Below are 17,409 nucleotides of genomic sequence, written 5' to 3'. Positions count from 1 at the left end.
GTGCTTGGTATGAAATTCAAAGAAAGTTCTATATCAGAGGTGGACCTAGAGACTGTGAGCCCTGGGGCAGGGACCGGGGCCCTCGGCTTCTGCCATGCAGCGGGGCCTCATTATGTCCATGGGCCCTGCTGCACGGCACCTGCAGCACCAATGGTATCTTCGCCACTGTTCTATATATCCTAAAAGAAACCAATATAAAATTCACCTGGGTAGAGAAGAAAAACACAATTTTCCTATCAAAAATGCAAAAAATGGTAGCGCGTCCTACAAATTCAACATCTCTGGGCATTGAAATGGTTAACCTCTGAATGATTCCAATACCAGTATAGATATAATAGACAGGTCCTCTTTTATCGGCATAACTTTATAACACTCACATGTAAATGGTAGATTGTGTGGGGGGGGAAGGGGGGATCCACAGTGCCAGCAGAAATGGATTAACCATTAAAATTCCTCCAGCTCCACCCCCACGATATTTCCTTTTTGCAGGTGCATCAAGCTTTAGCTTAAACTCAGACTTTATAAATATGTGCAAAATATGTGTGAATGGTTTGATGTACAGTCTAAACTCATATTTTGAACCCAGAATGGTAAGAGCCCAAACCCTACTTTTTACATGGTCACGTCTTAAGCCTGCGATTTACATTATTCACAGTTTCTACCTTGGCTGGTAAAATAAAATATCAGATTAATTTATTCAGTAAAGAATCTGCTTCATTCAAAAGGAACTTTTTATCATTATTTGACCACTGGGTGGCGCTGTCCCATTGCCGACTAAGCCATAGAGTAACACCCACAGAGAGAAGAGGGGGGAGGGGGAATAAAATTATTACATTTATACAAAGAGAATGCAGAATAGTAGGATACATTTTTTGCTTTATGGAAGTCTATATTAGTCCCTATAATTAAGTTGTTAGGCCACTGGCCACTCAGGTTTCACAAGGGTTAATCTGAAGAAGGTAGCAAATTGGCCCAACCAACAGCTGGTGTCCCAATATGGAATGCCAGGGATAGCAGGCGAGTGTAATCTAATATTCTGCTAATGGACATTGGCTATTTGTTGATAACTTAATGGTATTTGTGTAAAACATGGACATTTCTCTGTATAACCTCTCAGCAGAAGTGAGCAGCTGGAGGTCCCCGATTTAGAGCTTTCTATTCATGTAATGGACAATCTGATAGATTATAGTTATATTGACAATGTTTTATAAACACGAGAACCCGATTCTGAATGCAGTTTTGCAGCGTGACCTCAGGACAAGTAGGAAACATTGTATACTGTGCACCACAGGTACTCTGCTCTTATAAAAGTCATTTCTGCTTTAGTGAAATAGAAATAACTGAATATTACGCTGTGTTTTTAGCCCACAGACATCCACAAGTTGCATTGATGAACAGCTGTGTATGTTATCACCTTATTGTTATGCCCTTTTGATGTGATGACAAATAGCTACAATCTGCATTTTATCAACAGCGTTTACTGACAGGGGAGACATTAAAGTCACAAGCAGTTAATTATGGGGATTTAGTAGTAAAGTAAGACAGGAATTATCCAATTTCAGTGTTGGATAGTTATAAATCTGTGCTGTGTGTTTATATAAAGATCTCTCAGCTTTTACTGTGCAACTAATGTATACAGCAGTTTCTCTCTACTGGAAGAAACTAACACACTTTGCGTGTTCTATGGTGATACACTAATTATTACCATAAACGAGTCTCATCTCATTGTTGCACAAACAAGAATGAAATAAATATATTATATCTTATAGCCACAGCTCTGGTAATATAAAAGATGTATAACATCTCACAGCCAAACCCCAAAATATATCACATCAACATATAACATTGCATATAATCACATAGATGTGTCATATTTCATATTCACACCCCCAATATAATCACATAGATGTGTCATATCTCATATCCACACCCCCAATATAATCATATAGATGTGTTATATCTCATATCCACAGCCCAATATAATCACATAGATGTGTCATATCTCATATCCACACCCCAATATAATCACATAGATGTGTCATATCTCATATCCACACCCCAATATAATCACATAGATGTGTCATAGCTCATATCCACACCACAATATAATCACATAGATGTGTCATAGCTCATATCCACAGCCCAATATAATCACATAGATGTGTTATATCTCGATATACACACCCCAATATAATCACATAGATGTGTCATATCATATCTCATATCCACAGCCCAATATAATCACATAGATGTTTCATATCTCATGTCCACACCCCCAATATAATCACATAGATGTGTCACATCTCATATCCACACCCCAATATAATCACATAGATGTGTCATATCTCATATCTACACCCCCAATATAATCACATAGATGTGTCATATCTTAAAGTCACACCCCTATCAATGGTCAAAGTGCGGGTATATATATGGTGATATGCCACACCGTCATTTCTACTACTGCTTTGATTGTAAAACTATCACATTCCATTCACTTACACATTCCATACAGACTCTTCTAAATTTCAACCTCCACCACTGCCCCCAATGATATCACATGTATTGCTATAGATCACATCTGATAGCCAAAGACATATCAGTTTCCCTGGATATGTACATTTCTGTGTAGTGTAATGTTATACAGTATAATGTTATATATGTATAATGTAAGAACATTATTATCAAGTCTTAAAAACAAACCTGTCACCACGGAACAGATTCAATGCGGCGCAAGATGCTGTGATATGTCTCAGGAACAGTCCACGAAGACACATCTCAGCGGAGATTTTACTAAAATCTCTGGTCATTTTCCCTCACAGCCCTACAGAGCCCTCTTTGGTGGCACCTCAAACTAATTGAATCTGCCCCTTTGTCTACAAAACCAAAAATATCTAGAAAGAGAGGTTTTTTCCCACCTATCTCTCAATTTTTTTATTTCATGGAATTGTGCAGAAACCCACAGCAACCAGTGAGACATTTGCTTTTATTCCCAGACTTGCATGAGAATAATCAAAGCTAATTTATGATTGAATGAGTTACTTTTAAATCAGCACTTTTGTATAAGAAACTAATAGAAGACAATGTTTGATTGGCTGCTACAAATTTGCACTTTCAGTTTGTTAGTAAATAACCCCCCAAAATGGGATTATAATAGAAATATGTTTTGCTTGTTTAAGTCTGTAACAATAATATCTATATGACACATTGGAAGTAAAACATTTTGTGCATCAAGATTACTGCAAACTACATTAATAAAAAAGTAATATTTAAAAAGAAAGGCAAAATATCCAGTTGTTGTTCAGACCATACACCAGAATGGGGGATATATGTAATCTAAGTGACTATGACCGAGGAATGATTGCTGGTGTCAGACATGGGGTTTGAGTATCTGAGGAACCGGATGGGCTACAGCAACAGAAGACCACAACGGGTTCCGCACCTGTTGGCAAAGAACAGGAAACAGAGACTACAGTGGGCACAGGCTCACTAAAATTGTACAGCCGAATATTGGAGAAACATCACCTGGTCTGACGAATCTCGATTTCTGCTGCGACTTACAGATCATAGGGTCAGAATTTGACCTAAACAACCTGAACCATAGATTCCTCATGCCTTATGTCAATGGGGCAGGCTGGTGGTGTAATGGTGTGTGGAATGTTTTTTTGGCACACATTAGACCCCATAATACCAAAGGAGCATCATTTAAATGCCACATCCTACCTTAGTGTTGTCGCTGACCATGTGCATCCCTGTATGGCCACAGTCTACCCATTTTCTAATGGCTACTTCCAGCAGGATAACGTACCACGTCACAAAGCACACGTTGTCAACATGGGCCACAATCTCTAAGGAATGCTTCCAGCACCTTGTTGAATTTGTGCCGCAAAGAATTCAGGCATTTATTGGGGGCAAGGCATGGGGAACTACCCAGTGCTAGAAAGGTGTACCTAATAAGGTGCACACTGAGTGTTGGTTTTTACACGGCAGGGGCGCACGCAGGATTTTTAAGCGGAGTTCCCCCCCCAAAAAAACATATAGAGAGAGCTGCTGCGCATGCGGCCGCGCAGCAGCTCCATTTCGGCGGCACTGCACTGAACAGCAGCCGCAGCGCTGTCCAAGAAGTGTCCACGGCGGTGCTGTACTGTACTACAATACAGCACCGCCGCAGACGCTTCTTTGACAGCACCGCGGCTGCTGAATAGTACAGTGCCGCTATGTAGGGACACTGTTCTTCGCGGAGGAGAACCAGAAACCCCCCCTGTGCGCACCCCTGCACGGAAGACCTAGGAGACAATTCCTCTGTCTCACGGACTTGTGAACTTTCCCTTAGCTGACAGACACACAAGCGCGCGCACACACACATACATACACACACACACACACACACTCACTCCTTCTTGGTGCCCTTAACCTACAAACATTTCAAAGTGAAGTCACAGTATGTCTCACTTGGCCAGTGTGCTTTTTTTTGAAAAGCTAAAAATATTGTGAAGAAAAAAAATAATAAGTCAGTGGAAGAAAGCAGGAAACAGTGACATGATGTGAAAGGACAGGTCGGTTTTTTCTGTTGCTTATAGTCTGGGAATCGCAGTAATGAAGCATGAAACCTGCAGGAAAACTGTTCGGATCAGACAGCTGCTGAAAGCTATGGGAGCTGCGAGTGTCACAATCCGTGGCTCGCCCCTGTTTAAACCTTAAAAGTGTAATAATATAAAAGACTATTTTTTATCATGTTAGTTGCATAGGAGAATAGAAATATATATTTTATATAAAAGCAGAGAATGCTTGCAAACTGCAAATAGCTCAGAATATTGTAAAGAAAAACAGCATGAAACATGTTGCAGTGTATTCAAATGACATCTCCCCAATGCAGATCAAATGCTTCATCTGCCAAAGAGTTTTTCTTATAATTTACTGCAAAATATTTTGGATTATATATATATATATATATATATATATATATATATATTTGTTTCATAGACATCACTATGGAAACGTAGATAAATTGCAACAACCTAAATGACTTGTCCTCTAACAACTTCACTTCTTTCTAAAGGAAAAAACAAAAACATTTGTTTGATAAATAGACACCTACAATTGGAGACAAAAAGATGGGACTTAAAAACTGTAATAGCAAAGTATTAAAATAATCACCAACATTTAACTTGGCTGAAGTTCTGCACTTGCCAGCAGAATACCTCCTAAGTCCCGCTATAACCTTTCTAATTGGCTCTGATGTATAGACCAATAGCAGGGGAGAGGTGGCTTTGTGGGCGAGCAACTTCTCAGCCACTCAGCTCAGGACTGATCCTGAGACGTTGACAAGGCTGCTTTCAGTGCGTTACGTAGTGCACAAACAAAATCTTACTCTTTGCTTTAGCAGAGGGTTTAAACCATGTTCTCAAAGCCTCCCTGCAGCATAATGTCCTATGAACAATGTACTTAATGCTCAGTATATTATGATGGAACACTAGGGAAAGGCTCATTGTCGGTTGTATAAGTAAAGGAGTTAACCACACCAAGTTATTTGATTAATATTCAATCATAAAACATCATCCCTTAATTTACTGGTTATACAGTTTAATCCAGAATTCTGTCATTAATATATCTCTGAAGTGTGCACCCAAATACTTAAATATGCTACAAAGGAAAAAAACAAAGAAGTATATATTGAGGAACTTCGGGATGTTATTTCATATTAAAAACATCTATTTTATTGGTATATATTAAAAATATTATTTGTTATGGTTTTATAAAAAGTTGCGAAATAAAAACAAAAGGGAAACATATAGTGATTAGCTGTGTGTAGTGATTAAATGCAGAATCAGCTGCAATGGCTTTGTTATCCCACGAATCTCCTTTCACATGGACACCTTCATTTGTGCTATAGGGATTTTTTCTGTCAATATTAATGATCTAGAATATTATTTAGACTAAATTTATAAATTACTAGTCTAAAAATAAAAGATAAATAAAAGATAATCCTATTTAGTCCTCCTATATCTTAATATAGCATTATCATTAAAGCTATATATATATCAAATAGCAATAATATATATGGCCAATTGGCAGTATATAATTTCTCTGGCCACTTGATATGTTAGTTGTAGTAATCTATAGATTTGGCTGAAACACTTTCTATGTCAAACAAATGGTGTTAATCTATCCAGGCAGTGCAGAGGCAAAACGTGTATTTCTAACTGCCTATTAAACTAACTGTGGCCATACAACAATCATTAGTGTGCCGTTACGCAAGGTCACTAAGATAGTATATGTTTTAAATAAATATCTTAATGTCTACCCATAAATGAAAAGGTATATATATATATATATATATATATATATATATATATATATTGTTATGTTCGTCTAATCGCTATCAATTAAAATTGTCCACTGCGATTTGTGTGGTACCAATGCACAAAGAGATTTGATAGCAAGATACAACAAATAACAATTCAATAAATAAAGTACAGCCGACACATATTCAGGCTGGATCCAGCATACAGTCATTCATTCCTGAAGTCTGTGGTCAAATAGACCATATAGTGGTCCCAGAGCCTGGTTTATATACAGTTAGTGATACATAAAAAAACAGTAGTGATGTCACGGCATGTTTCCATAGATTCAGGATAGTCCTGTGTAATGCAGGTCATAGGTCGGTTCAAACAATGCCCTCCATAGGTGGGGGTCAACTCTCCAACAGCTGCATACATGTCTTCCCTTTGAAAAACTGGTTTAACTGGTCTATTTGCATTATACACGTAATATCATTCTGATCATTATTCCTCTATCCTCCATAACTTGCACACGTAAGATGCGACCGTTTAGCCGATAGTAGCGGATGTCTGATGGTGAAGTGGGTTAGAATGACACTAAACATGATATGTTTCCTATATCCTGAACCTTAGATATTAACAAAGTAGTTTTAACATTATTGTATTATTATGTGTGTGTTATATATCCGTGCAATTGCGTCATAACACGTGGCGTAGTGATCGCAATCGCACAGTAAAACAATATCAATCAATTTGATTTACTTCATACAATTATTTGACTTTCACAATATATGTGTGTGTGTGTGTGTGTGTGTGTGTGTGTGTGTGTGTGTGTGTGTGTGTGTGTCTTTTAAAGCAATAATATTGTATGGACAAAATCAACTATGCACAGTACCTGCCTGACACTGATTCAACAAGTAAGAATGTTATCTACTAAACGCAGTTTCTAGTATGTAGGACCTCCTTACATCATGTGGGCATCACTTTTACTCTAGATCCCAATGTAGCGATCAGGTTGATGACTAAACGCTCTGTAATGCATCTTTAATAAGGCTCACAGACCCTAATCCCATGACAGAACTGCTGGCCGCTCGCTGCATGCCAGGTCACTTATCGCCCCCTCTCTCTTTCAGATGTTAGTTGCTCGTATTTCAAACACTTTACTTCTGGAGAAAACGCAGAGATCCTACAAGTCACCACTCAAAAAGGTACAGTGTATATGTTGGGGGGTTTTATTTGTTTTTGTTTTTGTTTTTTTGTAAGGGTTTATGTTTGAATGTGACACATTTTCACAGATCCATAGCGATATTACTTCGCAGTCCATAAACAAATTTATTTCACACCCTTATCCAATACATGCAAAACACCACTATGGGGTATATTTACTAAACTGCGGGTTTGAAAAAGTGGAGATGTTGCCTATAGCAACCAATCAGATTACGGCTTTCATTTACTAAGTGCATTGTACAAAATGACAGCTAGAATCTGATTGGTTGCTATAGGCAACATCTCCACTTTTTCAAACCCGCAGTTTAGTAAATATACCCCTGTGTTTCTTACATACCATAAAACAGGCTTTTCAATTTGAGTTATGTCGTTATTTAAAAGACTTTCAGTATTGTTAATAGGCAAAATCCTAACTAAATGTGATTCCTTTAGATTTCAGCTGTTGACGTGTGTTACCATGTTATTAAATAAACCCTAGATTTTATTTTGCCACTTTTTGTTTTTTAAACTTCCCTCAGTCCACCCAACATTCTGCAGCTGTGGACTCTCCAAGATTTCCCCCATTGTAATCAGACAAGGATGTAACATCCCTGAAGAAAGCAGAATATCTCTCATACCTCTCATCTACTGCAGCTGCTCTGCTTTTTAGACTTCTCCAGGCTGCCAGGAATGTTTAAATTACTGCCCCCTTGTGGTCAGGCAGTGAGGATGTCCTGCTCACAGTTATGTTTTGTCTGGACAGAGTACAGCATTTCTGCAGCTGCTATTGCCATAATTGGGGTTGGCTTCATGACGATGGGCACAGTATGTACTTTGCTGTCCTTCAAGCAAAAACTGGACTATCTCCTGAAACCGGCTGGACTCTTCTATGTGTTTGCAGGTCAGTACAACTTTATCTACAACTTATTCTGAGCAAAAAGTATTACCAAGCTCCAACCTGCAGCGGGTAAATGTAGCATCACTGGTATGGTTAGACACGCAGGGCCTGATTCACCAAGGCACGTATCTGCCTATTTTGGACACTTACTACAACTTACAATTTCGTGGAATGAACATGGCAGGGAAGGGGCGCTTGGTCATAGTCAAGTTACAGTAGTGGCGTGTCAAACAAGCGCACACAGCCACGTCCTATCCAGCTCTGGGCATGGCAAAGTTACTTGTCTTTCTGCCGTATCTCTTGCTCCAGCTACAGGGCTAGTCTAAGTACTGATCAGTAGTGACGACACTCTCGTATGCATGCTATAACATGTGTTTGCATGCTATAATGTGTTTGCAATCAGGAGTGACTGTAAAACTGTATTTTATGTTAGTGTGTATTCCAGTGTTTGTTATACTGCAACTTATATAAAGAGTACAGCATTCATGATTGAGCCCCCTAAGAACTTTTTTTTTAGTAACAGCAACCATCAATAGACATCTGCCCAAGCTGTAAGACTTCCCCCTTACCTGTGTCATCCTCCCTGCAATCTATTGAGCATGAGCGAGGTTCTTCAGCCCACAGACTGGCCTCCACCATCAGTTAAAATGTCCGAGGGCACCAGACACAGAAGGAGGGGCAACATTTCTGCTGTGTATTTTCTTTGGCCTCTGGTAATACCTGCACATTGCAACTAGCTTAACTATTAAATATCGGTCAGATCTGCCTGGTATGTGTAGGTCATTTTTGGCCAGTGAGCAGGGGCAAACGCAGGATTTGTAGAGGGGTGTTTCCCCACCACGCCACCAGTGGGCGTGACCAGCATGCATGGGGGCGTGGCTATAATATTAGACAGTGCTTGGCTGCTCTCCAACTCTTCCTATCCCTGTAATATACATGGGCAATGCTGCGTGCACTACTGTTAGGTGCACGCAGCTCTCCCTTTTCAAGCATAGCCGTGTGAAGCGGGAGCAGGGTCCAGCCACCTCAATTATACTGTGCCCGAGGCTTGGAGGGGGGTTTCCAGGCACTAGGAAACTACCCCTCGGTTTGCCTATGATGTGTACCTCAGAGATTGTTGTCTTTTTCATTGTGCAGTGATTTACCCCAACCTCATAGGCACCTGCCTACAAATGTAGTACAGCAGTGTGACTTTTTCTGTTATATATACTAAAAATGTGCAGATTAATCTCATTTGGACCCAGGTGCTCTCACATACAAGCTAGACAAGGGTAATATGATGCATGTTTCAGATGAAACTTCTGCTCGCAGATCATTACAGCATTACCAACATGATCTGCATGGCAACATAAATAAATGTATTATTCTGTATCTTGGCAATATAATATATAACATGACAAATTGAGGCCCATCTACTATTTCGCCAACCTAAGAAAAAAATAGAAATTTTTCAGAATGTTTTATACTATTAATTTGGAGATTTGTTTCCTGACCTCTGTCGAGCACATATTGCTCTATTCCATCTACCCGCTGACAGATTGTTGTCTACGACAGATTATTAGTCACAGATGTCTGCAGAACATTGCTCTGCTCCATCTTCCCCTGACACATGTATAGTGAAGATTATTAATTACTGACCTCTACGGATCTGCTCTGTACCTTCTACTTCCTGACAGTCCTTTAAATGGGCCCTTTGGAATGCACGCTCTGTTTGTAACAAACTTACCTCCATACATGTATAAATAGCTGATGATGACGTTTCGTGACCTCTTCCTCTCAAGCAACCTCAACCTTATGGCAATAACAGAAACATGGCTCGTGCAATCAGACACTGCCTCACCTGCAGCCCTCTCACATGGTGGTCTCCATCTCACCCACACCCCCAGACCGGGAGGCAGACAAGGAGGTGGGGTTGGACTACTTCTCTCCCCACAGTGCACGTTCACAGTTCTACCAAGTGTCCCATCACTCACGTTCACATCTTTTGAAGTGCATACTGTTAGGATTTTTAACCCATTCTCTATGCGTGTTGCTGTCATCTATCGCCCCCCTGGAGCACACCAACAATTTCTTGAACACTTCTCTGCATGGCTCCCTCACTTCTGATCCTCAGACATCCCCACCATCATCGTGGGTGATTTCAACATCCCTATTTCTAATCCACGTTCCAATGCTGCTTCAACACTGCTCTCTCTAACCTCCTCACTTGACCTCTCCCAGTGGATTGAATCTGCTACTCATCAGGATGGTCAAACAGACAAATATGAAAAAATAATGTTTGAAAGAAAGACAAAAATTGAAAACACACACAAAACACACATACAAGCAGAGGGGCACCTTGTCTCAGAATAGTTACAATTAACCTGTGTATCCGCATATTATTACTACCCTTAGTGAGAATATACAGTGCCACCCCCAACCATGGCTCCATGGGAATTACCTTTGCTGCAGATCAGGGGTTGGCTAAAATCTAGTCAAGTCCAGGTGTGACAATTGTGCATTTAGATAGAGAGATATTATATATATATATATATATATATATATATATATATATATATATATATATATATTAATAATGGAACCAACAAAAAACGTTCATATTATGCCACACAGTAGTGCCCCAATTTATGCCACATTGTTCAATTTATGCCACAAATCATATTATGCCACACAGTAATGCCCCCAAATCATATTATGCCACAGAGTAATGCCCCCAAATCATATTATGCCACACAGTAATGCCCCCAAATCATATTATGCCACACAGTACTGCCCCCAAATCATATTATGCCACACAGTAGTGCCCCAGTTCAATGTATGCCACAAATCATATTATGCCAAACAATAATGTTTCCAAACCATATTATGCCACAGAGTAGTGCCCTGAACAATATTATGCCACAGAGTACTGCCCCCAATTCATATTATGCCAAGAACAGGCTACCCTCCCAGGTAAAAAGGTAACATTGTCAAGATTGAAAAAAAAAAAGCAAAAAAAAAAAAATTTACAATAAAATCTCCTCTCTGTGGTTGGCTGGGCAGGGTCAACGTCATGACATGTGCGACTCTTAAAAGTGCAGGTGACTTGCACTTTGCAAATTTTGGAATTGGGTGGGCCCCACCTATATAGGAAAGGGCAGGAGCAGATTGGGAACTTAAAGTGGCACTGGAAAAAAAGCCTGAAAGTGGCATCATGTAGACAGAGCCAAATAAATGTTAGGTTGGGCCCAGTATGTGTGTGTGCCTACTGTATGTACCTGAGTTTGTGTGTCCTTTTTTTGTCGCTTTCCTGACCTGTGGCTGCTGGTGTCTTTAGCTTAGTTGCTGCTTGTCTGGATCCTGCAATGTTGGGAGTCCTATCTGGAAAAAAAAATGGGTACATGACATTTAGAAAACTCCAACCAGCCCCAGCGTTAAATCACGTTTAATGATTAGGCCTCCCTCCAGCCCAACATTAAAATAATAGTATTCACTATTGATAAATAGATCTATTTCCCTCCAACCAGCCCTGACATTAAATTAATAGTATCCAGATTTAATAAATTAACCTATTTCCCTACCTCCAAACAGGCCTAGCAATAAATAGCATTAAAGTTTAATAAATATAATCATTTCCCACAACCATCCCTGACATTACATAATTCACATTTAATAAATAGCCCTCCTGCCCAAACTTAACCCAATATTCAATTAATAGCCCCAACCCACCCAAGCATTAAAGGTCCCGCCACCTTATCTTAAATTAATAGGCCCCACTATTAAATTAAATAGTCCCACCATCACCCCACAAATAAAATTGCACACATTAGCCACCACCTACTTCCCACCCACATTATATTACCACAAGCCCCCCCTGCCCTCACCCCCATTTCACTTCTAACAGCCCCCCCTGTTCTCACCCCCCATTATATTGCCACAATTGCCCATTGCCCACACACACATTACCATAGCACACATACACACATTCTCTCTCATACACACAGGCAGACATTCTCTCTCATACATACAGACACACAATTTCTCTCATACACACAGACACACATTCTCTTTCATACACACAGACACACATTCTCTCTTATACACACAGACACACACACACTAATAAATTTATCATACACACTGACACACATTCTCTCTCATACACACATTCTCTCTCATACATACAGACACACACTAATATATTTATCATACACACTGACACACATTCTCTCTCATACACACACTAATACATTTATCACACACACATTTCTCATACACACATTCTCTCTCATACATACAGACACACACTAATAAATTTATCATACACACTGACACACATTCTCTCTCATACACACATTCTCTCTCATTCATACAGACACACACTAATATATTTATCATACACACTGACACACATTCTCTCTCATACACACACTAATACATTTATCACACACACATTTCTCATACACACATTCTCTCTCATATATACACACATACACACACACAAATACATTTATCATACACACAGACACACATCTCACCTTTCCTGCGTTGCTTCCTCCATGACAGTGTGGGCAGGGGGCGTGTCTGCTCTGATTGGCTGAGTGACTGTGTCAGCCAATCAGATCATAGCAGAGGGGGTGATGGGAGACAGTGAGGAGCTCCTGCCTGAGCAGGAAGCTCCTCTGCATAGTTGCCAATTCCGCTTATAACAAGCGGATTTGGGCTTCTTTTTTTGTGAAGTTGCAGGTTTTTTTCACTGCCGCGGGTAGCTTCTTTTTGGGCTTGGACACGTTTTCCAAGTCCTCAGGCTGCATAATCGTTTTTTGTTTTTTTTTTCCCTCTGTCACCATTTTGTGATTGGTGTATTGGTTTTTTTTCTTGTGGGCGGGTTGTGCAGCAAATCCCTCCAATGAAGTGGTCTTGGTTGGTCTGCTCCATAAGAGGTAAGCCAGGGGTTCCAGATGTTTCGTAATTTGTTGGGGCAGTCATTAATGATGCTTGTGATATGTTCACAGCGGTAATTCTACCATATTCTATTAATCACTTCAGGTAGCGCTGGGGGTTCAGGCTGCTATTGCACATTTGGCGCCATTAAGTATATGGCCCACAAGCGCTATCGTTTACTTGTGAATATCAGGTACCGGTCTGTGTAGGAAAGAATAGAAAGGACGGGGGGAAGGGGGGGAGTTGTAATGAGGTGACTCTATAGATTAGATTATGTATTATGTACCATCTGCTAGAATCTCACGATCTTGGGGCAGGACCACCAAGTTTGATGGAACGAGCCCTCTTGTCCACAGGACCTGCATAGAGTGGAGGAATCAGGATATATGGCTTTTAGACGGGTGGGGACCAAATACCATCTATATAGTAGTTTATATGAGTTCTCCTTAGTTCTTGCACAGATAGAGCTCTTGGCTCTGCTGGCGCTATATAAATAAATGTTGATGATGACAGATACTTATTGATATATTCTACAGATTATTATGTTACTGATATCTCAGGAGATCTACAGAACATTGCTCAGATCTTTCTAACCCCCTGACATATATATAGTGATATATTCTGTAGATTATTAATTAATGACCTCTACAGATCTGCTCTGTACCTTCTAAACCCTGACAGATACAAATGTATATATTCTGCAGATTATTAGACTACTGACCTCTGTACAGAACATATATGTGTTCCATTCACTTCCTCTCAGAGACACATTGATCATTTCTGCAGATAATTCATTTACTGGCCTGTCTAGAGAACAGTGGATCCTGATCTAAACCATGACATGTGACTTGTGTGTTTCAGGTCTGTGTATGATCATCTCTGCTGAGGTCATTAGACAGTCTGTGCACCGGATGATTGACAGCAAGGAGACAGTCTGGATCGAGTACTATTACTCCTGGTCTTTCGCCTGTGCGTGCTCAGCTTTCGTCCTGCTCTTTATCTGTGGGATTGCACTGGTGCTCATCTCGTTACCCCGGATGCCCAGGAACCCGTGGGAGTCTTGTATGGACGCAGAAGAACCCGAAAACTAGAGAGACCCTAGATTGGATTACAGCTGAAGCAATGAAGAGAGATGGTGGGGGAAGGGTTAAGATGGGTTTGGATGCAAAGATAATGGTTACAAGACCACCAAAGACTGCAGCTTGTCATATTTCTCACATATGCTTTTGTTAAAGATGTTATCTCCATATCCTGCTCATTTGGAGGAAGAAGCAATTTTTTTTTGTACTGTATATAGCTGACGGAGGCTTATATAGACAGTGACACCACTAGCATTCACTGTGTAACCTGTGCAGATGTAACTGCACAATTCACCCTCACACGTAAACCTCTCAACGACCCTAGAATCCCCTCACACTACAGAGTTTCAGTATATACACAGACTGACAGTTACAGAGTCGTCGTATTTAAATGATTATTTCATTACCTTTAAATAGATTAGACAACCTGATCCTCAGGCCTCTCCTGACAAATTCCCCCCAGGGGTATCTCCTTGTAAGTGATGAAATAATCCCCCCTTCCCCCTTTACAGTCTGAACAAGCACAAGATTCTTAAAATGGAACCCTCACCTACACACTGGGAAACATATTTGCATGGACAGTCTATAAATAAATATGGTTTACATTTACTGTTTATAATAAAACTGTACAGATCCCTCTATATTCATGTTTTACATGCTTGCATACAGGCTCAATGACAGGAGCCATCTTTTTTCCAGGTTTCAAATGTCACTATGTGTGCCCCTCCTATGTACAGACAGACATGCTCACTGTGCTACTGACAAGGCTTTTATGACAGCATGGAACTGCATGAAGTCTCAAGCATACGCTGCCATTTTTCCTACACAGTCCTGATTGGCTCTGGGTGATCACATGATATAATGACTACTATTTCAACATCTTCATTAGCAGACGGCTTCCTGTTCATGATCCAACACAAATATATCATCAGCATCAACGTTTATTTATATAGTGCCAATCATACATATTAATAAAAGAAGCGATGGACAATTCTATTGCCTATTTCGTGTCATTCTGCCATATTTGTGCCAAATACTTTCAAATAAGTGACACTAAAACTGACCTGGTTCTTATCGTAACCTCTGTCTGGCTGTTCTGTCATACCTGCTCCATTAAAAAGTCAATAGTTTCTATGCTGTGTCTCACTCATGGAAGTAACTCCCTGAAAACCTAAGGCACAATATAAACATTTTTCCAAAGATCATGATTCTGTAAATGACAAGAGTAATGCAGAATGCAGACACATCATTGATGCATAAAGTGATGTAAAAAAATAAAAAAAAAGTTTTGTTTTTTTTGTTTGTTTTTTAATGGAGAAACGCGTTGTTCAGTTACAAGAATTTAGAAGTGATTTGTGATAGTATATATTGGGTGGCATTTAAATTATTGTGGCTTTGTATAAGCACAAATGTCTGTAACCTTAAATATAAGAATGAAGAAACAGAGTTGATTGTTGTTATTTGAGTGTGAGAATAGTGTGGTAATGTCACCTGCTGTATGAAGCGGATTTGACATACGCACCTGACACTTGGTTTATTAATTTATTATCACACCTATGTCACCCGATCCCCGGTGGGCATTTTATAACATGCAGTTTATAAAACATGCCACATTATTTATGTAATTCGAAACGTATCAAAAGTAAAAATAGTAGCTGCTAAAGAAGGGGGGAGGGAAAGGGTCCAGGGACTAAAAATAGAGACTTATAACCCTATTCATGGCCACAGGCGCTGGTTTATTGAACGCTACGTGCAGATCAGTACTGTCAGAGCTGGTCATTATTGTTACTGACCGGAACATGTGATTTTCTACTGACGGCCGTTAGTTTACGGGTGGTTGGCAATATTGTACAGATCCCGTCATCTGATCTTCATGGTTTATTGCTCTCAGTTATACTCAAGACAGCTGATTACTGATGGACAATTTACCTCATACACCCCTCATGTGGCAACCCTGTGTCACTGGATCTAAGAGGGGTACTAACCACATATAAACTCCAGTCACCTGCTCTGTTATAGGTATTTACCTCACAAACATACTCCAGGCTGTTGATAGGAAATTTGGGCCTTGTGCTTTGGCTCCCCACACTATAGTCTGGCTCTGGACACCGCTGCAGGGCCATGGGCCCCTCAGTACCGTCGTCCTATCTGCCACCTTATAATCCACCACTGCTGGGTTCCCAAGGCACCACAAAGCCCAGGAATTTGTGCCATCAGCCCACCACCTCACTTGCCTGCTGATTTGTGTATGTACCTCACGTACACCCCCACCCTTCCTTGGATCTGAGAGGGGCATTTACTTATATAAACACCAATCACCTGATCTTTTTGGGGTATTTATCTTGCATCCACACCTGGGGGTAAATGTATCAAGCTGAGAGTTTTCCGGCGGGTTTGAAAAACCAATCAGATTCTAGCTGTCATTTATTTAGAACATTCTACAAAACGATAGCTAGATTCTGATTGGTTGTTATAGGCAACATCTCCACTTTTCAAAGCCGCCGGAAAACTCTCAGCTTGATACATTTACCCACTGATCTATGAAGGGTATTTACATCATGCAAATTTCTGAACTTGTTGTAGGTATTTACCAGTCATTGGAACATGTCTCGGGTCCTTCTGTTACAGAAGACAACATTCTGTATAAGTTACTGATTGAAACTATCAGGCTTTAAAAATAAATGGCTGAATTCAGGAACAACAGTTTGCAGCTTTGCTTGGACTTGGTCTAATCCTAATTCTGTAAACCATTCCATCCTTGAAGCTCATATGAGTTTTGTTATGTTCGTCTATTCGCTATTCAATGAAAATTGTCCACTTCGAATAGTGTGGTTCCAACGCACAATGCGATTTAATAGCAAAATGTAACAGAGTAACAATTCAATAAAATAAGTACAGTCGATTACATGCGCAGGCGCCCTGGATCCAGCATACAGTCATTCAGTCCTGAAGTCTGCGGTCAAGAAGACTGTATGATGGTCCCAGAACTCAGCTTATATACAGTCGGTGTTACATTTAAAAC

At 40.1% G+C, this 17,409-nt stretch overlaps 1 protein-coding gene across 1 annotated transcript in view; it reads left to right on the top strand.

Moving 5' to 3' along the window:
• CACNG1 (calcium voltage-gated channel auxiliary subunit gamma 1) overlaps positions 1-17,088 on the top strand; it is a 28,602-nt gene extending 11,514 nt beyond the window's left edge. The window contains exons 2-4 of the mRNA XM_075178031.1: positions 7,415-7,489; positions 8,251-8,388; positions 14,170-17,088. Of these exons, the coding sequence (XP_075034132.1) occupies positions 7,415-7,489; positions 8,251-8,388; positions 14,170-14,399 (443 nt within the window). The 3' untranslated portion in view covers positions 14,400-17,088. The remainder of the gene's footprint in view (positions 1-7,414; positions 7,490-8,250; positions 8,389-14,169) is intronic.
• Positions 17,089-17,409: the final 321 nt, after the last annotated feature.

This window comes from Mixophyes fleayi, chromosome 6 (genome assembly GCF_038048845.1).
Source record: "Mixophyes fleayi isolate aMixFle1 chromosome 6, aMixFle1.hap1, whole genome shotgun sequence".
Taxonomy (NCBI): domain Eukaryota; kingdom Metazoa; phylum Chordata; class Amphibia; order Anura; family Limnodynastidae; genus Mixophyes; species Mixophyes fleayi.
The sequence above is the reverse complement of the archived record's forward strand: the minus strand, read 5'-3'. Positions and strand labels throughout refer to the sequence as shown.